The 26,034-nt window shown below is 42.2% G+C and overlaps 1 protein-coding gene across 2 annotated transcripts in view; it reads right to left on the bottom strand.

Moving 5' to 3' along the window:
* PLPP1 (phospholipid phosphatase 1) overlaps window positions 1–26,034 on the bottom strand; it is a 103,306-nt gene that overhangs the window by 38,005 nt on the left and 39,267 nt on the right. For both annotated transcript variants that reach the window (XM_081213179.1, XM_081213178.1), the window contains exon 3: window positions 18,350–18,630. In XM_081213179.1, the coding sequence (XP_081069305.1) occupies window positions 18,350–18,630 (281 nt within the window). The remainder of the gene's footprint in view (window positions 1–18,349; window positions 18,631–26,034) is intronic.

Here is a 26,034-nt window from a genome sequence, read left to right as displayed (position 1 = left end):
GGGGGACCAGGGTTCCAGTTATGAAGCTCACTGGGTGACCTTGGGCCAGTCATTGTTTCTTAACTTAACCTGCCGCACAAGGTTTGCTTTTGAATTGATGGATTGACAGTACACGATATTCAAAACAATTACAGTCTTTTTAAGTATTACATGGTTCTATTGAACAATATAAAAGGAAAGAAAAAATAATAAAATTAAATAAGTTAACAAATCTTTATGCATCTTAGAAATCTGTGTCCTTTTTAACTCTTTCATCTTTTGAAAATATGTTGTTGTTGTTTTTGAATATGTTGCACAGGATGGTGTATTGCCACTACGAAGAGTGCTATATATTCACATACCCAGCTGGAATACTATTAGAGGAGAGAAATTTACTCTGCTGCTAGTTTAAAATGATAATCTTTTAAAGTTGCACTGTGTGTCCTTTTATCAAGTTTTATATATAGCATGTTTAGAAAAGTAGGTTATTTTTAAATTTGATATATTATTAAATAAATAAATAAGACCTCAAGTGAGGTAGATACATTGTTGAACAAAGCGGGAAAAATAAATATCTGGGTGACAACAATTAAATTAGGGGAAGTGTATAAGGAAATGTATCATTACTCTACAACCAACTTCAAAAATGAATTCTAGAAAACAAAACAAAAAGTGGGGGGATGCTTTAATTGTAACTTGTCTGAAGTAGCAAAGCCTCCCTTTGGAGCACTTTTTCCATATATGCAACTACATATTAATTTTATTTTGAATATGTACATTTTGTCCATGTTTAAAACTGGAACAGTCAAGTTTAACATTAATCATCCTAAAGAAATAGAAGCATCCAAATGAATTTAAACTGAAATTTAGATTTAAAAGGTGGGACAGCAGCAACAGCAATAATACACATAGGTAGAAGCATCTAATATTTTATACACACACACACACACACACACACACACGTACGTACGTAGAAGCATCTATCTAGCTATAATCAGTCAGTTAGCAAATTGTTAAGAGTTCAGCTTTAATTTAAATAATCTCAAACTGTTCCTTGTAAATGGAGTTTTAGCCCATAAGGTCACAAAGAGTCTGACACAACTAAACGACTAAACAACAACAATTACTAAAAGTAACATTAAAGGTAAAGGTACCCCTGCCCGTACGGGCCAGTTGTGACCGACTCTAGGCTGACCGGAGAAACTTCCGGGTCACGTGGCCAGCGTGACAAAGCTGCACTGGCGAGCCAGCGCCACACACGGAACGCCATTTACCTTCCCGCTAGGTAAGCGGTCCCTATTTATCTACTTGCACTTTGGGGTGCTTTCGAACTGCTAGGTGGGCAGGAGCTAGGACCGAATGGCGGGAGCTCACCCCGCCGCGGGGATTTGAACTGCCGACCTTACGGTCAGCAAGCCCTAGGCACTGAGGTTTTACCCACAGCGCCACCCGCGTCCCATAAAAGTAACATTAGTTGGAATTAAAAGCAAGAAAGACAGCTTTGAATGATTTGGGGGGGGGGAGGGGATTAGGTGAGACCTAAGAATAGTCAAACTAGCCAAAATGAGGCAAGAGACTTAATGGAAAAGGACATTTTCCTAACTCGATGAAGAGATGGATAATCAAACACATTTTCCCCTAGAAGAGACTTGGATTTAAACCAAAAGGAGAGTTAATCTATTGTGCAGTTCAAGGAGGCTGGACAGGATCATCCCTCTTAAACAATGAAGTAACAGAGGCATTTCGTGCAAGCAGCACAAGTGGTTCCAAGCTGGAAACCAAACTGCAGCATTAGCACACACTGGCGTGTAAGCAGCACACGAGCAAAGGTCATTGCAGAGATTGGCAATCAGGCCGGGGAGGAGAGCCAGAGAGAACATGGCTGAGCAATGAAACTCCTGGCTGACTCCAGCTGCCTGCTGAATGCTGGCCCCCACCCAGGCTTCCCAGCACAGCTCAGTTCCCTGGCTCCAAAGGACTCCCTGGCTGCCTAGTTTGATAGGGCCCTAGCCATACCCCAGCTTCTTTTTCTGAAAACCTTCAGAATTACATTTTGAGTTATTCAGGTATATAAGACTCAGGAGAAGATTTTACACACACACACACACACACAGAGAGAGAGAGAGAGAGAGAGAGAGAGAGAGAGAGAGAGCACATTCCATTCCTTCTATTTTTTCCTACTTGTCAAACCCCAGGATTTCTTCATTTCCCACTGCCCCAGCTCTCCTTCCACTTGAAATGTTCCTCCTCACTCACCCTATTCATCATGCTCTTCCTCTTTTCCAATAAACCTCTAACCTACCCCTCAATTTTCGTTAATCTTCTTCTCTCTCCTCTTCTTTCATATTCCTCTCCTATTTACATTCCTCCTTTAAATGTTAATGATACATATTATTCTATAATATACAGCATTTTATTTCAACTATACACACACACACACAAACACACGAACTGTAATAAAACCTCCAAGTAGTTTGCAAGAGATATTAAATTATCGTTTTAAAACAAGTAATTAAAAACATTTAAAAGATTAAATTAAATTAAAATTCACAGTAAAAAATTACAACACGTCAACATTTATGTGTCTGGAGAGGCTTGCCTAATCAAAAATGTTTTAAGCAGGTGCTGAAAAAAGATGTCTGCCTAGTGTCAATAGCTAAGGAAGTTTCAAAATGGTGCTGCTCCCACACTATAAGATCAATTTCTTACAACTGCAGAAGTAGTTTTATGTGGCACATGTGGCACCTGTAACAGTGCCAGGTCCGCAGATCAAAGCAGTCAAATGAGATAAGGTGATCCTGCAAGTGAACTGGTCCCCAGCTGTTAAGGGCCTGTGGGTTAGGTAGGACAACTGTAGCATAGTGTGCTCAATTTCCAGAAGGATACCATGGTACTGAAATCTGCAGAGAGATCAAGAAGCTGAAGCAGCAGCAGCAGCTAGGCAACACACACCCTGTCTCACTCTCAGTCCCATGGCCAGGCCTGAAGACGGATTGGAATGGATTTAAATAAAAAGTTATTTGAGAATGGGTTACTGTGCCCAGACTATCTCCGTCCAACAGCAACCATAGTTGGGGATAAGCATGCGTCGCCACTGATGACACAAGGGTTTCAGTCAAAAGGTGGAATCTAGCCCCCAGGATATGCATGTTATTTCAGGCATAATGCAACCCTGTCAAGAACACTTAATTCCTGGACCCAGGATAACACAGCATCTGTATTATCAGGATTCAGTTTTGAATTTAGATACCCACGTCCAACTCATTGCAGTGACCAGACACTGGACCAGAATGTCCTCACCCGATTAAGATGACAAGAAATAGAGAAGGGTGTCATCAGTATAGTGGTAGAACCCAATATGCTACCAAATTTGGTAGCATAAATGTGTGCCTGACAATTGTGACAATTATTAACCTACCATTTCACTTCTGAGAACTGAGAGATAATCTATATCACTTTAACCGTCCATGACACCCAGAACAGGACACTGTAAGATACAGCAACTGACATTACCACTTGATTTACCATAATCAAGTTACCCACTGTAACCTCAAGTCTGCATGGGTAAGTTATTAAATTTTTTGTAATATAATCCTTTGGAATCTCAGTGTTTCATCCTGCAAAAAGTTAAGTACATTCATCTAAAAGGATAGTTTTGAGATATGTGGCATAAAAGCCTTCCAAAATGCTAGAATCCCTGTGAAACTGTCAGCAAGCATTTGTTACTGAAGAGTTAGCTGTGAAGTAGGAGAGTCCATAATTCACTGGTAGAACAGATACTTTGAATGCAGAAGGTCCCAGTTCAACCCTTGACTACTCCAGATAGGGTAAAGACTCCAGTCTGAAAAACCATCCATGTAAACCAGAGATACAAGTAGTCAACATGATTGTGTCCAGATGTTCTGGAACTACAAAAAATCCCCTTCCAGAACAGATCCTGCTCCTGTAATAAGAAAACACCAAATACAATACCTCACATAATTTTGGATTGCCCTCTTCTTGACACCCTTTGCAGAGATCTCCTAGTGACTCCCTTACAGCTTAAAATAATTGATTTACAAAGAGTCGGTAATCCAATATTTGTTGAGGGATAATACTCCCGAAACTACCAAGATTGTATTTAGCTGAGATTTTTAAAGCTAAATCTAAAGTTGCCTGATTTACTCAATTGTGGCTATCTAGTCTTTTATATATTGTATGTGTTTGGATTATTAATGTATTTGTATGATTTTATTGTTTAAATTTATGTCAATAAAGGCCAATGACAACTACAACTCCCATCATTACTGGTCATAGCCATGTAGCCTGGGGCTGATGGGAGTTGGAGTCCACAGCTTCTGGATTACAACCATGTTGGATACAACCATGTTGGCTACCCCTAGTGTAGACAAAACTGAACCAGATGAACCAACTGCCTGACTCAGTATAAGGTAGATTCCTGTGTCCTTATGTGAAGGAATTGACATATTTTAATGAAGGGTTTTTTGGGGGAGGGGGCAGCAGGGGAAAGGAAAGGAAGGGGAAATGTCATTGGCACAGGCAGAATTCCATTGTGCAAATGGGCTGACACATTTGAATGTCACCCAGTGATTTTTTGTTTGTTTCTTAGGAAGCACGTGCAACAAGATAAATAAGAAAAAAGTAGGGTAAATTTCAACTAGTGCCCCCTCACACAGAGCTCTTTTGTTTGCCAGCTGACTATTCATGGTAAAAACAAGTACACAAGGTCAAGTCTAGTGCTTCTGCTCTGCTTTCCTTCAGTGTTATAGTTACTATGCTGAGAAGTTGGATCAGCAAGTCAAGGAATGCTCATCTTAATATACCTGACCTTTCTACAAAAAAAACGGGGCATATCATTTTCCACTATGAAAACGTATACAATTGGCAATACAAATCCCATATTAAATCCTAAAAATATTTTAAAGTGTATGTAGCACGTACGCCAGAGTTATTTTAGCTTCCTTCCAGTTTTGATGTTAGCACTCTAACCTCACCTACAAATAGAAAAGTTTCCCCCTGGTTAAACTTTTGTTGCCTTACCTCCTGTAATAACTTAAAAGACACATTATGAACAGATGGGCACCTTATGCTAAAAATGTATGTTTATACCTGCATTTGCTTATGGCCATTTCACACATGACCCTTCCCTGCCATGGGTACAGAGGAAAAGGGGGAAAGAAAGAAAAAGCACAGCCATCATGCACCACCAGTCCAAATGGGTGTGTTGTGCTATGGCTAAAATAAGTGGTGCACCCTTATTAGTGATTTCAGCCATTTAAATATTTTAGTAAATTAACTATTTGGTGCTTTAATCTGAATATATGTTATATGCTGCCTCTCCTCCTGGAAAACGACTTTGAGAAAACCAATGGCTTCTCTGAAATATAAGGCAGTATACGATTTAACAAATATTACCACACATTGCTTTAACATTTCCTTTCTCCAATTTGAAAGTACAGCACATGCCCTATTAAAAAGTAACAAACCAAAATACTTTTTTTTTTTAAAAAAAGACAAGGCTATCAGTATTGTGGAAGATCCACTGAAGAGAGGCAAATATACAGTTCATCCAACCACTGTTGGATTCAGCCATCTGCTCTTACTGTTAGAATGAAAGCAACTATAGTGCCACTTTGAATAACAAATTATTTTTTATTATATTGAGATATACACCGGATGAGAAACCAGCTTAACGGAACCTCTCACGGGGGAACAGGGAGTTAAATGCAGCTTGTGCACAGACGAAAACTAGACAACTTGTTCTGAATCTGAAGGTAGCAACACAGTTATTTTTCTTTAGATCAGGTAAACTGCAACCCTGGGAAAATGTTATTAACATGTAATCTATTTATATTTTACTGACACATTTGTTGAAGGCTGATTTCAAAATAACCTTACTTTGCTCCCTAGATGCTTTTTTTTTTTAGTTTAAAAATACCAAGTGCCGTTCCTTAGGCCAGACAAAGGCAATTTAAATTTAGATGTGCATATTTATGTGCAGTTGTGGGAATCACTCTTTCAGTAAGGTTTAAAGTTGTATGTTAATTGCAGTAAGACAGCTCATGTTAGCACAGCGACATAAAAAAATATAGACCAATGATTTGAGTAAAATGAAAACTGACACCAACATTTAGTTGGTGTTATAAGGACATATAAAAACAGCTTCTTACTTTAAGTAACAATTTTAAGATATTCTGGCCACTCAACGTGCTCATAAAGCTGCTGCTGAAACAGCACAAGCAAACAGCCCAAATAAAACTTCTCACTTTTACAGAGCAATCCAGCTTCTCCCATAGGAATCGTAACTCTGGACACAATCCAGCCAGTTAAGCACTCTCCGCATTGATTTCAGTGGACAAGAATTAAAAATGTGGTTGTAATCCTATGCACTTTCTAGAGAGTAAATTCTACTGAACAGGACTTAGTGTTGGCCAAAGATGCTTCAGACTATGCTGCAAATCTATCCTATTAACAGAAAACTGGACTTTAACTTAACTTTCATTGGATAATGCTCTTTGAGGGAAACGGTTTTGAAGGTTGCTGTGGCGTCTGCCCTCCTAGGTGTGTGACATCATACTGGGTTCATAGGGAAAGGGTTAACTAATTGTAAAATGACTAACCAATGGGAACCCGGGGGCAGAGTTAACCGTCTATAATTTGGGGGTTTTTTGGGGGGAGGGGAGAGTTAGAGTTAGGGTAATGGAGAAGACAGTCTGGACTTAGAAGAGACAGATAAGTCAAGTCTGTGGGTTGGGCTAGTCTGGTGGGAGACAGTAAGAGAATTTGTTAAGAGGAGTCAGTCAAACAGTTGAGATCATCAGTCAGAAGGTATTATGAAGGTATAGGCCGGTAAAGAAACTAAAGTTAAGATACTGACAGGAATATTATTGGAGAAACCATAAACTTGTTAATGTCTGTAAAATAAACTTGGGATTTTTTTGGTTCACTTTTAACAACTGTCTGGACTCAGTGTTTTACCAGAGAGTAACTGGTTGGTGGCAGCGGGGAAGCGAGTACAGTGGTGGCACAGGGATCAATAGACTGTTAAACGTCTGGGGACCCTGTGTGATTGCCACAGTTGCATTACGGACAAACTCAACTGTAAATAATGTGTAAATATAATCTTATAAAACACACATACACCACTTATGAACCAGAGTCTGTGAAGAACTAATGCAATCATTAAAGTGCCAGCATCTGTTAAGTTTCATTTACCTGGACATCTGTGGGCATATCCACATGTTCACAGTAGCAGAGTGCCAGTGCTGGTCTTGGATATTTTGGCATCTGTTGCAAAACGTTAAAATCACACTTGCAAAGCCCTTAGCACCTTTCAATGAGCTTCTCACCAACAACAGATGTCAACCAGCTCTTGTTCACAGGACTTTAATGGGCAGCCAAGTCTAGATGGATGGAGGAGTAGAAGTATGTGGCACTGCAAAAACCCAGGTGCTTTGCTGTTTTCCCCTGCCTCCCATGTTTATGTGAAGCAACACAGGTCAGACACTTCTAAAATTAACAGCTGCTGAGACTCACAGCAGCAAGTCACATATTTGTCTTAACTGGCATGGCATTTCAATTGCTAGCTGTACACCTGTGCTGCTTTTAATGTAAGTAAGGTTTAGTCAAGATGCTCAGAATGGATGTGGCACCCACAGGGAAAGAATCCCCGTTGCTTTCCCCATTACACTTGGAAACCTCCCATTTTCCCCATTTTGTTATTATTAAATTTTTATATATTACAAATAATGCTACGAACAATAGAAAAATAAAAAAATGCAGATATAAGGTAATTGGATACACAATTATAACATCAAACAAAATTTACAGAACTGTGTAAATTCTGTAAATTTACACTGTGTATGTGAATATTATGTCATTATTTATAAATGCTATTTTGGGCCACAGAAATATGACCTTATTGGAACATGAGTAATAAAAGTTGTTTATTTATATTATCAACAAATATTGTGATATGTCCCCTAGCATATACTTTGTTACTCCAGTAGAGGAAAAACAGACTCAGTTTTTCCAGTTAATTTATAATATTTTTGTCTGCCTTTCCCTTAACCTTCTCAAATTTCTCTATTTGTCCATATAACCCAGGGGACAATGCCACACACACACACACACACACACACACACACACACTTTTGCTATTATTGATCTTGGCTAGGGGAGGGGCAAAAGGTAGAATAATTTGAGGGGGGAAAGGCAAGGAGAAAGAAAGAAAAAAACCGACAGCTCACTTCCTTCAGATAGTCAACCTATATATAGCAGGCACATGTTCTGAAGGGGACTCAAAGCAGCTACCAAACCATGGGGCTTTTCTTGGTTTTGTCCTTCTCGGCGTCTTATTTTCTCTTCAAAATTCAGACTGGTAAGTTAGTTCTACATCTGTTTTGTCTTCCCTCCCCAACACATTCAGTGTAAGGAAAACAGGGCTGGCTTCAGATTCATGGGATTTCTGATATCCCTCGATACCCACCCAACCTCCCTCTTGTCAAGTTTGCAAAACCTGGCTGTCCAGCCATTCCCCACTTGAAGGACTTACCACTGATTGCTAATGCCAAGTAGGTAGAATCTTTGCTGCTGTTAAAAGATTTCAAATTCAGGCAGATTAAGTTGGCATGTTGGTAAGTTCAGAACATGCATTGAAAGGGGCAAATATGGCCACAGAAAGTGTTGCAGCAGAGGCAATGCTACTGCCAACAGTGTGCCCCAAAAAGGGATGTCATGGCAGCTGGGTGACAGCTAGGCCAGCCATGGATCCAGCTTCTGGAGAATGTCTGATCTGGGCACCTCTGGAGCTAGTATAGCCAAAAAATAAAAAATAAAAAAATTGCAGAAGCTGCCCACCTTACACTGTGGCTGGCAGGAGGCACCTTCAAGCCACTAGTTAGGACTGCTCTATATAATTTATATCCCACACTTGCAGCAGAAATGTATGTTAGGGCAGCTAATGAAGTAGCATATTAGAATAAATGTGCAATACTTTTAAAAAAATGAAATAAAGGATACAAAGGAAAACAGGAAGAGTCCATTCAATTAGACTGCAAACTCATAATTATTCTAAATTAAAAATTAGCAGTTCTGAAAGCCTATGAAAATGGAATTTTTATTGCCTGGCACCTGTATTAAATTGACTATAATAAATTCAAGACAGAAGGGACAGAGCTACTTCCAGTTGCTGGGGAATGGGTGTTATCTGAAAACCTACCCTGCAAGAAGAAAATAAGCACATCAGGCAGAGAGGTTTTAGCCCAGCACTACCTCTGCCATGCTAGCATTCTACTTGCAGGGAGCTTTTGAAGTACAGTATGTCAGAGGGATTTTAAAAATGTGATCACCTCTTCCATCTGAAATGTTACAGATTATCCACTTTCCCCCACTTCATTCTGCTGCATTTGTAAAGCTAGACAAAAAGAGAATGAGAAAACAAGCAGATTGAACAAGGTTTAAAGGTAAAGGTACCCCTGCCCGTTACGGGCCAGTCTTGACAGACTCTGGGGTTTGTGCGCCCATCTCACTCTATAGGCCGTGGGCCAGCGCTGTCCGGAGACACTTCCGGGTCACGTGGCCAGCGTGACAAAGCTGCAAGGTTTAAGCATACATAAATGCCATGTAAACTATTGCTATTTAGGTACTTAGGTACCCCCCCTGCCCGTACGGGCCAGTCGTATCCGACTCTGGGGTTGTGCGCCCATCTCACTTAAGAGGCCAAGGGCCAGCACTGTCCGGAGACACTTCTGGGTCACGTGGCCAGCGTGACGAAGCTGCTCTGGCGAGCCGGCACCAGCGCAGCACACGGAAACGCCGTTTACCTTCCCACTAGGAAGCGGTACCTATTTATCTACTTGCACTTTAGGGGTGCTTTCGAACTGCTAGGTGGGCAGGAGCTGGGACCGAAGATGGGAGCTCACCCCGCCGCGGGGATTCGAACCGCCGACCATGCGATCGGCAAGACCTAGGCGCTGAGGTTTTACCCACAGCACCACCCGCATCCCAAGATTTAGGTACTTACTATTTACTAAATTTCTGTTATTTTAATGGGACTTGGGCCCACCCAACATTTTGTTTCTAGCATCTGGAAAGTATAACACCACAGAAAAGAATTATCAGTTCTATGTCAATGTTCTATTTTCAATCATATGGCCAAAGTCCCATGTAGCTGGGATGAAAAATAAAACCTTTTTCCATGCTGGGGTTTTTACTCAAAAGGAGATCCATTGAAATTAATGGCAATTAACTTCAGTCACTTAATTCCAATGGGTCTTCCCTGAGTAACAGTTGGTTGACTACAATTGTGGGTCTCCCAATCCCACAGGAGTGATTACTTCTGGGCCGCTGCATGGATGTGATGCAGGCTCATAAACGTTGCAGGCTATCTGTCATCAACTTTTGTGGGAACAGCATTTAAATGTTTGCATGCCCATGCAGATCACACCATTGCAGTTTTGAGCAGCAACTATGCCAAAAGTGTTTGAATTAGGCTTCAGGAGCATTAACTGGTGTCCTAATGTTCAGCATGCCATTGAATCAACATAAAATTCCATTGATGTGCCTATCAGCATGTGCTTTAACACATTATCCTTTCTCTAACCTGAAGAACAGCATATATAACACAATTTGATTAGTGTGTCTTATTTCTGCTTAGGTCAATCTGCAGATATAATTGGGGGCGAAGCATCAGTTCCACACTCAAGACCTTATATGGCTGCCCTCATTATACGTGTTGAAGGTAACACATCCTTATGCGGAGGTACTTTGATTAAAAGGAACTGGGTGTTAACAGCAGCGCATTGTTTTCTGTAAGTATAGAGAAGTATGTCTATTCTTCAAAGTTCTTCCTGGTATCAGTTTTGCATGGCCCTTTAGGCAAGCCCTTTAGTTGTTATTCTGTCAGGTCACAGCCTTTGCCTCCTAGTATGAGCTGCTAGTAGTAGCTGCCTGCTGTAAGATCCAAGAAGATGAGAATGGCAAGAAAAACCAGTAGATCAGGGTTGGGCAACTTGTGGTACTCAAGACTAGATGTTGCAGGACTTCAACTTTCAACAGCCTCAGCCAGCATGGCCAGTATAGTCAGTAATGATGGGAGTTGTAATCCAGCAACATCCAAAAGGCCACAGGTTAGCATTAGCCACTCCGCAGTAAATCATGGATTCGTGACTTACATGCAATATGATATTGCAGTGTGGGTTGAAAATCTGGGTAACATTTCATTTTGTGGTCCCAAGTTCAAAGCAGTGCAGATCATTATGAAGTTAACACTTTTACAAAGGACACACAATTGCATGTCACTTGACTACTTAGTATTTGTGGCTGATTCACAAAGACATGCACATAAATTTGATTTTCCAGTGCTTGAAGGATTAACTTGATAACTCACAGCTCAATGTGTACGCTTTATCTGTGGTGTTTAATCTGTAATGGCTCACATCACATGTGCAAGTCAACACTTCATTATGATCAAAGATGAAGATGATTCCAGTAGGAATGTAACATCCCCCCTCCCCTTGCTTGGTTATTGTGCTAATCAATATACTGAAACCTGTAGGTAATTTACTGGTACAAAGCTGTGGCAGCTATTTTACAAGAGAAGTGGTGAAGGTGTTTTATCAGCCAGCAAACTCCTGAAAATAACTTCTCCAGAGTTCCTCGAGCTTGACTTCAAGGACGGGGGAACAGAACCTTTTATGGACCCAAGTTCATTGTGTTAAAACAGTGGAGAAGATTTAATGAACTACTTTATAAAAATATAGAGTGAATGTAGCTGTTTTTAACTTCTAGAAGTCTTAACTTGATAGGTGTAGAGCAATGTTTCCAGATGGGGGCCATATGCCCCCCCCCCAGGATATTTGAAGAGGGCCCCAGGTGAAAAATCTTTTCAGGTCAATTCAAAGGCCAAAGCTATTCAATGAAGGAGTCAGATGCACCTCTGTTTGAGGGGGGATTATGCAGCTTAGGGCAGTGGTTTTCAACCAGTGTGCTGTGACACCCTGGGGTGCCTTGAATGATGGTCAGGGGTGATGTGGGCTTCTGTTCCTCTTCCCTTCCTCCTCTGATGCCCTCTTGCATCTCTGCCTCCCAAAGGCTTGCATAGCTGTTCGTTGCAGCAGCCCTGGCTACAAGCTCCCCCGGTGAATGATGCCTCTGGGGCTGGCCAGGGGGCACTTCCCAGGCCCCTGTGGGGCAGTGTCAGGAGGCAGCTATCTTTGAGGCAGGGGGCAGCAGCTAAGAGACCAGGGGCGGCAACTGTGGCTGCCCAGAGGACTCCCAAGGAGAGGGGAGGAGGCGGCTGAGGGAACCCTCCACAAGGGAGTGTGTTTGAAAAAGGATGAGAGGCTGCCAGCTCTGCAGGCAAGGGTGACATAACTGGGCTCCTGAGCCCCACAGGGATGCCGCAGAAAGAATGTAGTTGGTCAAGGGAGCTGTGTACTCAAAAAGGTTGAAAACCTCTGGCTTAGGGTCTCCTACAAAGAATACCATCTTCTGGGTAGCCATCCGCTGAACTTCCAAGGGCAGCAGCACTACCAAGAGGAATCTCTGCTGATCTTAACAGCCAAGAGCATCTGTTGGGAAGGAGGCAGTCTTTCAGATATTATGACGTACCGGTATTCTGTATCAGGAAACAGACGCTGGCTTTCCATTCATACCTTTCTGTGCAATGCCCAGTAGACTTTGGCTTCTCAACCACACAGTAAACAATGGGGTATTATATCCTGTACTGTTTATATAGACAATTAAGTTCAAAATGGATAAAAAAACAGCAAAATCTTACATGTTTATTCAGAAGGGCCATTGTGTCTAGTGGGGCTTATTCCTAAGTATGTTTCAGACTGCAGCCTAAGTATGCAGTATGCAGAGTGTGAAATGTACTGTATGACAGCACAGACTCAAGAACATTGTGTAAAGCCAAAAACACAGGAGAGTGCAAAACAAATATTAATGCACTTGCTAGAAGCAAATGTTGATCAAATCTTTGATCTTTTTTATCTTTTCAGAAAAGAAAGGAAAAAATCAATTCCACAAGCAATAGTTTTTCTTGGTGCTCATTCACTAACTGGAAAACAACAACAACACCACATTAAAATTATTGGAAGATATGGTCACCCACAATATAATGAAAAGACGATGGAAAATGACATTATGCTTTTGAAGGTACTTTTAAATGGAATGTGAATATTCTGGGGCTAAAAAAAATAAATTTTATACTTATCTTTCTAAGTATCTTTCTTGTCAAGTGAATTGGATGCCTTAAATTTTAAATAGGCAACAGTGCAATCAATGCACATGTCTACTCAGAGGTAAGCCCCACAGAATTCAATGGGAAACATAATACAGCCTTAGTTGGTTATTCAACTAGAAAGCATAGGAAAGTGTAGGTGTTATTCTTTGGCAAAATTAGTGATCATCATCTGGCTGTTCTTATTCAGCCTGCCTAGTTATATGAGTTTTCCTGGGAGACTTGCCAAAGCCTGAGCTTAAGCAACTTCTACAAGAAGCATAAAGCAGAGCTTCCTCCTCTTTAGTCTCAATATTGCCCTTGTAGAACTCAGCAATAAGGATGGATCCAAAAATAGAATTAGTTGGCTCTGCTTGTCATTGGCTCCACCTACTGTTGGTCTCCCAGCCCTCAGCTCTACCAAGCCCAATGGGCGCCACTGACATGTCATTACAGACTGATGATTGGTTTCTCCTACAGATTATTTTTTTAAGTAGCTGAAGGCTACTTAAAAATAGTATAGTATAGTATAGTATAGTATAGTATAGTATAGTATAGTATAGTATAGTATAGTAGTAATATATAATAGTAATATAGTATAATATAGTATAATAATATAGTATAATCTTTTCCCAGGGTGACTCTGGTGGTCCTTTGATATGCAATGGGAAGCAAAGAGGCATTGTCTCCTTTGGTGCTAAATCAGAATGTGGAAATCAACGCTACCCTGGTATCTATACTCTTCTCACAGAGGACTATCTTGCCTGGATAAGAGAAATCACAGAACCTTTTACAGGTTGAGCACTTGGTTTTATGATTCTCTTTCCAGATACTCATGAATTAAACCTCTCCTTTTTCTTTCTTTTTAAAAAGAGAATGTGATATAGTTTATGCTAATCTCTGTAGCTGTAGTGAGTGCCCTATATGTAACTGATTTAAAGTGAAGAGGAACCTGTGGTGTTGATAGACTACAAATTCCATCTGCTGTGAACTGGCCCTGACGGCTGGGGCTAATGACAGTTGGAAGCCAATAGCATTTGGTTCCCATCCCCTATTGTACACTGCAAAGCTGCTTCCTTCATGTGTAAGAACGCCATTTGGATCTCATGTGTTTTTATAAAGCTGGGGGAAATGTGCTTTTCCACTACAGAGGAAACTACTTACACAGTAAGCATGGATGAATGTGAAAGAACCCTCTCCTCAAATGGCCAGTGCGAAAATTTTGCAAAGAAGTTGGGACGTGTCTCCTATTGTACAGGAGCTGATGTCTGGGTATTCATTAAGAATTAACTGCATAGTTACTTACAGTGCAATGGTAAACATAGCTACTTCATAAGTGTCTTTATACAAGATGGCAGCCTAGCCTTTGGCTTAGGATTGGCTTTGGCAAAAACAGTGTTGTTAAGCCTTTAACTGCTGACTTCCTGTGGTAACCCTGAGGTTGCCCAGGGATGGGGGTGGAGAACGATGAAAGCACTCTAATTTTGTTTTCTGCCAGTACATCCCTTCTCCACAATAGCAGCCATTGTGTGACTGGGGCACACAACACTCCAAATATATGTCCACTAGTCCAAAAAAGACCCAATATAATTATCTCCCAAATTAGATAAGATTGAAGGTGACATAGAGCTTTTCCAGTTTTGACAAATCACCTTTTAAGCTGCTATCAGTTCAAAGTCTTCCTCTGGTATGATGCCCTTAAAATATAAAATATTGCTACAAAAGGTCCCTTAGAAAGACAAGATTCTAAAGGCTCATTACGTCTCTCAGTTCAGATTCCCTGAAAGTCCTAATTATAACGTACTCACATTAAATGAAATATATACAGGCAGCGTGCATCCAACTGGCACACAACCACCAACGTGTGGGTTCTTTTGGACCCAGAAGAGGGCAGAACGGGACAGAATGTACTGGGGGCATAACAGGGCAGAATGAGATTATGCGTGTGGGGGCCAGAAACGGAACCTCTGCACAAATGGTTGCAGCCAGTATGCATTAGGTGCAGCAGTGGACTCTGGGCTTTCAAACTTCACCAGTGGTATTCAGCACACACCCCACCACTTGCCTTCTGTTCTAAGTCATTGCTGCAGTGCCCTCAAAACTTGGTGCCATGTGCAGGCAAACCAGTCGTGTTCCCTTCAGTGTGTGTGTGTGTGTGTGTGTGTGTGTGTGTGTGATCCTTAAAATTCAGACAGAGAGTTAAGTCAAAGAATATTCTTCCAAATCCGAACTCATTTTTCTAATGGTACATGAGGACACATACCTTTCTAATCATATAGTTCCGCTAATTTAATTATATGTCTAACCTGAAGAAAACATTTAACACAATGATTAAGTTTTTACTACTTAAATGCCTTGGCTGCTGGCTGGGGTTTAACAGGAAACCAACAGTTCCCACAAGCGCAGCTATTCTGCAGGTTGCCAACCCCCTACTGATGTGCTGCCACCATTTCAATTCAGTTTTATACCATGAAACCCTTGCCTGTTTTAGAATGAACTTCATTTTACTGGCAAGCACAACAGCCAATATTTATTATTAAAAATTATGCTGATCTTTATTTACTAAGACATTACAGTTGTTGACTACATCCTCCTAAGAATCCAGAGACTTGTGGACTGCAAAGCCTTACCTAATGTAAACCAATGTTTTAAGTTAAGTCTATTGCTTTCAATAGGTCAACTTTAACTAATGGTGGAAATCTCCCATACAGTTGGAATGCACCTCAAAGATCATATGCCCCCTTTGTTAATGTAGAAAAAACTGCTGCAAAGCATCCCTCATAAGTGGCTTTCCAGCCTCTGCTTAAAAATTGCTAATGAAAGAGTAGACACCACCTTCTGATGATTTTCCACAGTCAAACAGCTTTAGTCTTCCTGAGGCTTAGTCAAAATCCCCTTTCTACTCATTTGAGCCTGCTAAAGAAAAAAAAAGTTCCACAATCTACATGATACCTCTTCAAACATTTAAATATGGCTATCATATCATTTGGCTATCATATCACCTCCTAATTGTCCAGGTTAAATATAACCAACTCCATTCTAGTTTCAAAAACTGTAATCCAAAGAAGTACTTTTGGCACAAATCTTCTGTCCAAACTTCTGTCCTCTCATTTTTCAAACTTGTTTTGCCGCATGGTACTAGGAGTATGGAGGAGAACAGTGTTGGTCTACAAATGACTCAAAATGTTGTCTTGGATACATGAAAACATCTGCATGATTCTTCAGTGTCCTTCATCCTGGAGAACAGGCGAAGTCCCGGCAGACTGGAGGAGGGCAAATGTTGTCCCTATTTTCAAAAAGGGGAAAAGAGAGGACCCAAATAATTACCGCCCAGTCAGTCTGACATCAATAGCAGGGAAGATTCTGGAGCAGATCATTAAGCAAACAGTCTGTGAGCACCTAGAAAGGAATGCTGTGATCACCAATAGTCAGCATGGATTTCTGAAAAATAAGTCATGTCAGACTAACCTGATCTCATTTTTTGACAGAATTACAAGCCTGGTAGATGAAGGGAACTCAGTGGATATAGCCTACCTTGATTTCAGTAAGGCATTTGACAAGGTGCCCCATGATATTCTTGTAAAGAAGCTGGTAAAATGCGGTCTTGACTCTGCTACCTCTCAGTGGATTTGTAACTGGCTGACTGACCGAACCCAAAGGGTGCTCATCAATGGTTCCTCTTCATCCTGGAGAAGAGTGACTAGTGGGGTGCCACAGGGTTCTGTCTTGGGCCCGGTCTTATTTAACATCTTTATCAATGACTTGGATGATGGACTCAAGGGCATCCTGATCAAATTTGCAGATGACACCAAACTGGGAGGGGTGGCTAACACCCCAGAGGACAGGATCACACTTCAAAACGACCTTGACAGATTAGAGAACTGGGCAAAAACAAACAAAATGAATTTTAACAGGGAGAAATGTAAAGTATTGCACTTGGGCAAAAAAAATGAGAGGCACAAATACAAGATGGGTGACACCTGGCTTGAGAGCAGTACATGTGAAAAGGATCTAGGAGTCTTGGTTGACCACAAACTTGACATGAGCCAACAGTGTGACGCGGCAGCTAAAAAAGCCAATGCAATTCTGGGCTGCATCAATAGGAGTATAGCATCTAGATCAAGGGAAGTAATAGTGCCACTGTATTCTGCTCTGGTCAGACCACACCTGGAGTACTGTGTCCAGTTCTGGGCACCACAATTCAAGAAGGACACTGACAAACTGGAACGTGTCCAGAGGAGGGCAACCAAAATGGTCAAAGGCCTGGAAACGATGCCTTATGAGGAACGGCTAAGGGAGCTGGGCATGTTTAGCCTGGAGAAGAGGAGGTTAAGGGGTGATATGATAGCCATGTTCAAATATATAAAAGGATGTCACATAGAGGAGGGAGAAAGGTTGTTTTCTGCTGCTCCAGAGAAGCGGACACGGAGCAATGGATCCAAACTACAAGAAAGAAGATTCCACCTAAACATTAGGAAGAACTTCCTGACAGTAAGAGCTGTTCGACAGTGGAATTTGCTGCCAAGGAGTGTGGTGGAGTCTCCTACTTTGGAGGTCTTTAAGCAGAGGCTTGACAACCATATGTCAGGAGTGCTCTGATGGTGTTTCCTGCTTGGCAGGGGGTTGGACTCGATGGCCCTTGTGGTCTCTTCCAACTCTGTGATTCTATGATTCTATGATTCTATGATTCATCAGGATCTGTAACAGCTTATCCTATACTTACCTGTGCCATCCTGCTCTTGATGATGCCATTACATCAAAAGGAACAACTTGTGACCAAAATACTGATGCAAGCCTTAATAATGTTACAGGATTTGCTGAGAGTGCTGCATCACTGAAATCTTAATATGTGGACTAACAGCAACTACAGCAGCTTGTAATTATTTGAAATCAATTAACATAATGAATTCAGGAAAATGCGTTTTTCGTTCATGGAAGCACTTACCTCAGCAATACATTCTGCGTGCTGACAGTAGACAAATATGAGTTCATACACTGAGCTATACTTCAAGTACATCATCACCACAAAACTCACTTCTGCTGGGATCAGTACCCCACTTAGAAAGTAGTTAGAATTTCCACTTCTGCCAGGAAATTTCATCATACAAGTCTTCATGCCAAAATATCTTAAATTAACAGACTCACCTCGCCTCATTAATCTTTGCTTTGTTTCCAAGGCATTTGAAGTTTTCAATGTAACCTGCACTGCAGTTGATCCGTGGCCAATCTGGTACACATATGTCCAGAAAGTGAGGCCTCAGTCTACCTATAGAGTATTTGGCAATGTCCGTAAGAGACTGGCTAATAGCTGCGCCAAAAATGAATGTCCCAATGGCTTTGTAAAGAGCGGCAATATAGTTGTTCCGCACAAATGAATTGGAGTGCAAGCGGTTGTAATACACAGAAAGTGCCTCTCCTATGATTATCTGAAATAGAAAAAAAGAAACCAGAAAGACATGAGTTAAAGAAACACCATTAAAATGTTATATCTGATATAAAAGTTGCTTCGTACATGGGTAAATATGGTGGGGTTTCTTAGTTCATTTTATTGATTTTCAGGATAGGTAAATTTGATTTTTGACTATGTGAAATTTAAGTAATGATAAAAAGAACAAACAATTTCTGGAAATCATTTGGATGTCTGGTTCAAATGGCTGAGCCAAAAATCACTGAAGTAAACAGGAACCTCTGGTTTTTCCCTCATTTGATTATGAAGCAAAGGTTTAATGAATGAATGGAAGGCAACCCTTCACCTTTTTTTCCAGAGATAACAACCTTTCCCACACTACTTCACAAAAGACCCAGTAGTAGCACCCGCAGCACACAGCACATTTTATTCCTCATCAAGTTTCCACTCATTCTTAACCTTCTACTCAAAAGAAATAGTTTCTTTGCCAAGAACGTGATCATTCTGGAAACTCAGGAACCAAGTTAAAGGGTTAGACGAGAGCACAGTTGCCAGGGTTGCTAAAGGCCAGATTTTAACATGGGAACCTCCCATGTTTCAGCAAAATGGAGTATTTTAAAAGAGCATCCTTCCTCCAGGATGTGAAGCTTTACTGAAACAATAATAAAAGTGCTAGATTTGGAAATCTACAGGAAGATACAGCTTTGTAACTTGACTGTTATGGGGGAGGTGATGTTCAAGTTTAAGCAAGTTGGTTGCATGAGAAGCATTCGTGCTTGTTGTTTCATAACTGGGACTAATTTTAGTTTCTCCTCTTAAAATAGAAGTCTGTGCACAACAGAATAGGAAACAATTCTAAACAGTAGTTGGTCCACAAGCAAGGTTAGAGAATCACAAGAGTGGGTAATTTCCAGTTAAGGCAGGGATGGGGAAACTGTGGGAATTCAACTGCAATTCCCAACAGCCCCAGCCAGTTTAGCCAGTGTCAGAGATTATGTGAATTGGAGGCTAACAACATGGACTATAAGTACCTGACTGAAGTTAGGGTGGTTAGAAGATTTTCCCCTTAATGAAAATCTCTAGCCAAGGCTAAATGACAAAAATCTACTTCTACAAAAATGAATACAATTCCTACTGTGGCAATGTTGGATATGCACATTGGTTAGCCATCCGTCACTAACATATCAATATGCTGCAAGTGAATCAGTAGGGCATCATATACAATAGGATCACGAATGTTTACTAGGCCTTTAAGATATCCAAAAGCTTGCGGATAGCATATGATTAAATAAATATTTAGGAGCCTGAAACAGAATATAGGGAACAGTGGGTTATACACCAACATCCAGAACGTTGTCCACATAGCACCTCTGTCCCATAGAATTTGATTTTAAGTATCACCACCACCGCCCAAGAATAACATTTATTGCATTTATAAGGGCATAAACAGGAATAAATGTTTTCCATTTGTACTTAAATCTCTGTGGATTCTAGCGTTAATAAGAAGCCTTTCCACAAAACCCAATGGCTAAAAGATCTCTCTGAATTCACATTCAGTCATCAACATGGAGCATCCGACAGACCTTACATGTGTAACTAGGACCTGGATGAATACCATAGGTTCTGTAAAGGCAGGGCTATTCACCAGTTTTGCTTTCCTTTCTTTTGGAGGGATGGGTGGGCAATGGAAGCACTTATTCCAGGCCTCATACAAGAAGGTAACCACAACAACACTTAGAAAACTGACTGCTGCAGTGAGAAAGAAGCCCCTCAGGCCTCCCAGAGTCTTTACAAACTAGTCAGGATCAGCATTCTCAGTGATAAATTTATGCAAAACATGGTGTGATATGCTATGTAACATGCCAGACAATCCACCTGAGAACAGTTATATATTTGAGCACGGCTGCTTTCTGTGCTTCCATCAGCCCCACAGGTGGTAACTCATTTGTATACAGACCTTCCAGTAACATGCATACCAGTCATCCGAGACAGAATTCTTGGAAGCTGGTTTAGGAGGTGCCCTAGGACATTTGCTCCAAGAAATTCCAATGTGAACTTGGGTGATGCCTCCTCTCAGAAACTGATGACGTACAATGACCTCACTGACTTTAATGCAGCTGGCAAGGTGCTTGACCTGAGATTGGTTTCAGGTGCTTGGTCACATTTATTGGGTGTTGCTTGGTTACCACCTTGAGAGAGTTTCAGGGCAGGTGCTTATCTAATTGTTAACACCAGAGCCACTCCATTGTTTTGTAGTGTATAAACATTTAATTTCAATGTAATTATGCAGACTTATGACAAGAGTTAAATCTCTACCCTTCCACATACTGTGGTCACCAATAGCTATTTTCAAATCTTAGGGGGCTTCTGAGCTTTGCCTCCTTACCAGGCAGATTCCCTAATATATTTGGCTCATACCCTACTGCAGTTCAGGTAAGTTAGTGGATTTAAGGAAGCTAAAGTCATGGGCTGAAAACAAATGTCAAACCAGCAAATATTTGCTTGGTAAGGGCACATACCATGGTACTGGTACATTTCTCAACACAAAGTGCATTAATGTCACCTTTGTTAAAGGAAAAAGGGGGTAGTCAGAGATCTAGCTTTTCTAAAATAAATCCTAGTAAACACAGTGGTACCTCAAGTTACAAACACCTCAGGTTACAAACACCGAAAACCCGAAAGTAATTGCTTCCATTTTCGAACGCGCCTTGGAAGTTGAACAGCTTCCGAGGCAAATTTCTCAATTTTCTCCATTGAAATTGCCGACCATTTCAGAAGTCAAACAGTCTTCCAGAATGGATTACATTCGACAACCAAGGTTCCACTGTATTTTTGGTATCTCAGGGACTGGATGGCACCCCAACAAATTCCATATACAGAAAATAACTGGTGGTTGTTGAATTTTACTCCAACACTGATGATGATACTTGAGTGCAGCAGGTTAGCTTAGGCAACAGAAGACAATGAATGTGGCCCACACACCTGTCCTCCAACATCTCACCGCCACTCCCTGCCACCCCAGGCAGTGGCCTCACTCCACCCAATGGTAAGGCCAGCCCCAATGGCAAGCCTAATTATACTGGACTTAAAAGGCAACAAGTGATGCTAATGATAATGGTGGCTCTACAGAATTGGAGCCTCAGTTCTTAAAAGCTTTAAGATGCCATGTGCCTTAATGTTTTCATGTTCTCAGTTTTGAATAGCAGGCTGTAAGATACCGGCTGCCAACTTTTTGTGCCAGTAAGCCCATTTGAAATTTTGATAAAGTGTCCTGGGCACCATTAAGAAAATGGCTGCTGAAGGGACATCACATAGGACAAGCTGGTGGTATGTAATAAAATGTGGACATGTTTAAGAAGACATGTTCAATGCAGGAGAGGCTGAGCAAGCACAAACAGGAACTGAATTAACAGTCATGCATTGTAAAGTGTTCGGGAGATATTTACGAAGCCCTTTTGCAGGCACCGCAGAAGGTACTGGCGAGCACACTGGCATTTGTAGGCATTATGTTGGCAACCTCTGCTACGGGGATTATGTGCATAATAATAATTTATTATTTATACCCCGCCCATCTGGCTGGGTTTCCCCAGCCACTCTAAGCAGCTTCCAACAGAATATTAAAATATTAAAAGCTTCCCTAAACAGGGCTGCCTTCAGATGTCTTCTAAAAATGAGGCAGTTGTTTTTCTCTTTGACATCTGGTGGGAGGGCATTCCACAGGATGGGTGCCACTACCGAGAAGGCCCTCTTCCTGGTTCCCAGTAACTTGGCTTCTCGCAGCGAGGGAACCGCCAGAAGGCCCTCGGTGCTGGACCTCAGTGTCCGGGCAGAACGATGGGGGTGGAGACGCTCCTTGAGGTATACTGGACTGAAGCCGTTTAAGGCTTTAAAGGTCAGGGTCTCAGCCTGCGTACCAGATGGAGCTGATAAACAGCTGCCCTGGACACAGAATTGACCTGCGCCTCCATGGACACCTGTGAGTCCAAAATGACTCCCAGGCTGCGCACCTGGTCTTTCAGGAGCACAGTTACCCCATTCAGGACCAGGGAGTCCTCCACACATGCCCACCTCCTGTCCCCCCAAAACAGTACTTCTGTCTTGTCAGGATACAACCTCAATTGTTAGCCGCCATCCATCCTCCAACCGCCTCCAGGCACTCACACAGGACCTTCACCGCCTTCACTGGTTCTGATTTGAAAGAGAGGTAGAGCTGGGTATCATCCGCATACTGATGAACACCCAGCCCAAACACCCTGATGATCTCTCCCAGCGGCTGCATGTAGATGTTGAAAAGCATGGTGGAGAGGACAGAACCCTGAGGCACCGCACAAGTGAGAGCCCAGGGGTCTGAACACTCATCCCCCACCACCACTTTCTGAACACGGCCCAGGAGGAAGGAGAGGAACCACTGTATAACAGTGCCCCCAGCTCCTATCCCCTCTAGACTGACCATAACATCCTTCTGGACCATGGTGTCAAAAGCCGCTGAAAGATCCAGCAGAACTAGGAAACAGCTCTCACCTTTGTCCCTAGCCTGCCGGAGATCATTGACCAGTGCAACCAAGGCAGTTTCAGTCCCATGATGAGGCCTGAATCCCGACTGGAAGGGATCCAAATGGTTCTTCCAGGCGTGCCTTGAGTTGTTCAGCAACCACTCGCTCAATCACCTTGCCCAAGAATGGAAGATTTGTGACTGGATGATAGTTGGTCATATTGGCCGCATCTAAAGATGTTTTTTTAAGAAGCGGTTTGATAACCACCTCTTTCAGTGGGTCTGGGAAGGCTCCCTCACAGAGAGGAGCATTCACCACCCCGCAAAGCCCATAGCCCAGCCTTTCCCAGCTAGCTTTTATAAGCCAGGATGGGCAAGGATCAAAGAGACAGGTGGTTGGTTTCACTCGTCCAAGTAGCCTGTCCACATCCTTGGAGGTAACAGATTGGAATTGATCCCATGCAACTTGACTAGACAGGACTCTAGCACTCTCCCGCCCCGGCCCTGCTCCCACGGTGGAGTCTACCTCTTCCCAGATCTGAGTGATTTTATCTGCAAAAAATCTTTGCAAAATCATTGCAGGAGATCATGTGGTCCATATGGGCCCTGATGGAGCAGGTGGTTCCGCAAAATTGTGAACCACCTGAAAGAGTCTCCTGCTGCTGTTTTCTGCAGATGCAATAGAGGCAGTGAAGAAAGTGTTCTTCACCGTAGCTACCGCCACTTGGTAGGCTTGGCATTGAGCTCTAACCCGTGTCTGGTCAGCTTCAGAATGAGTTATCCGCCACCGGCGCTCTAGCCGTCTCAGCAATTGTTTCATTGCCCACAGATCTGTGGAAAACCACGGGGCTGTCCAAGCTCCATGCAATCGGAGAGGGCGCTTTGGAGCCAAACAGTCAATAGCCCTGGTTAACTCCACATTCCAGCAGGCCACAGGGAATCAGCTGAAAGGTCATCAACATGGGATAAAGCATCCCCTACCACTCTCTGGAAACCATTTGGATCCATTAAGTGGCGGGGGCAGACCATCCGAATCGGTCCCACCTCCCTGCAAAGGGGAAGGGTCACGGAGAAGTCCAGTTGCACCAGGAAGTGATCTGACCATGGCACTTCTTTAGTCTCGCTTTTACTTAGTGTCAGATCACCAACATCATGAACACCAGGTCCAAGGCATGAGTTGGGCCAGACTTATTCAGGGACAGCCCCATGGAGGCCATACTTTCCACGAAGTCCTGAGTGGCCCCTTGTAAGGTTGTGTCAGCATGGATGTTAAAATCCCCTAGGACAACCAAACTAGGTGTCTCCAGGAGAACATCCGCCACAACCTGAAGCAGCTTGGGCAGCGAATCCTTGGTGCAGCGGGGAGGTCGGTACACCAAAATGAATCCTGTACTGCCCCTATTGCCCAACTTTCAGAACATGCACTCAGAGAACTGGGTCTTCCCAATAGGATGCCTGGTGCAAACTAATGACTTCCTCAAAATCACTGCAACCCCCCCTCCCCGCCCACAGGGCCTGGGTTGCTGTGCGTAAGAGAAACCTAGTGGACAAGCAGCGGCAAAGACAGGCCCATCTGCTTCATCCAACCAAGTTTCTGTTACACATGCCAGGTCAAGTCCTCCATCCACAATCAAGTCATGGATAGCAGTGGTCTTATGAATCATTGACCTGGCATTGCACAGCAGCACCTTCAGGTCATGTGGGTATCTCTTGCTGATTCCAGTATCCGTCCGGTCAAGACCAGACCCGGAGGGAGGGATAGTCCTCAAACGACTAAACCTGCGTGTGTATTATACGCAAGCCCTAGCAGTTGTATCACTCATTCTAGAATACCTGAAAGATGCAGCCAACTGAATGAGTCAGAGCTACATCGTATTGTAACCAGAACAGAATTGGTGTAATATAATCCAAACGCTTGGCTCCCACATTCTGTGCTATTTCCAAACAGTATTCAAGAGTTCATTGCAGCAATGTAGCCTGGGCATAACCAAGACGTATGTCACTGCGGCTAAATCCATGGATTTGACAGGTGCAGCACTAAGCTTGTAAGAAGTACTTCTCGCCACCAATGTCACCTGTACTTTCTTAAACAGAAGGCAGTGAGTCTGGGAGAAGTCCCAGGTGGTGTACTTGACTCTTCAGGGGGAGTGTAGCTCTATCCAGAACCAGCTGCACACCTCCATCAAAAAATGATTTTGGCTATTATTTGCTTGGCTCTGTTGTTATAGTGCTTTATGCAGGTGTTTTAGGTTTTTAATTTTTCACCGGCTCTGAAATTGCTTGCAATGAAGAGCTGGATAGAATTCTCTCTCTTTCTCTCTCTCTCTCTCTCTCTCTCTCTCTCTCTCTCTCTCTCTCTCTCCCCCCCCCCTCTCTCTCTCTGGGTTTTCTCCCTCCAACACATGTGGATCTAAACAAGTCATCAGGGCTTGACACATTTCAATGCACTTTTAAAGTGTTAAGTACTCCCTGCATCTATGGCTTGCATGCACATTTCTGTTGTTGTTGTTATTTTGTTTTGTTATAATAGCATCATATTGAAAGTAACTGGCTTTCCATAAGATAAGTGTAAAAACTTCATTTATTTTTTCAAAAAAAGGCTAGAAATCCATCAGGTTTGTTTCTTTAATTGTCTAGCATAAGCAAGAAATAACCAGACACTGCCTTTACTCTTGATCATGCCCATAGAGCACTGATCATCCTTGGCTGAAAAGTGTTGAAACTGCTTTTAGAACAGGGAGCATTAAAAATAACTAGAGACACTGGAAGGAAATGAGTTCTCTGAACAAAGAAGGCTGCAGACAAGTTTATTTTTGCTTGAACTGAGGGGCAGGGAGAGAGAGAGAAAAATAAGAATTACAAACTCACCTTCTCATCTGTGTTGCAACCAAGTTAGCAATTTGTCTAAATAGCAACTTTGGCTCTACTTTT

Source organism: Podarcis bocagei (genome assembly GCF_964188305.1).
Source record: "Podarcis bocagei genome assembly, chromosome: 11".
Classification (NCBI taxonomy): domain Eukaryota; kingdom Metazoa; phylum Chordata; class Lepidosauria; order Squamata; family Lacertidae; genus Podarcis; species Podarcis bocagei.
The sequence above is the reverse complement of the archived record's forward strand: the minus strand, read 5'-3'. Positions and strand labels throughout refer to the sequence as shown.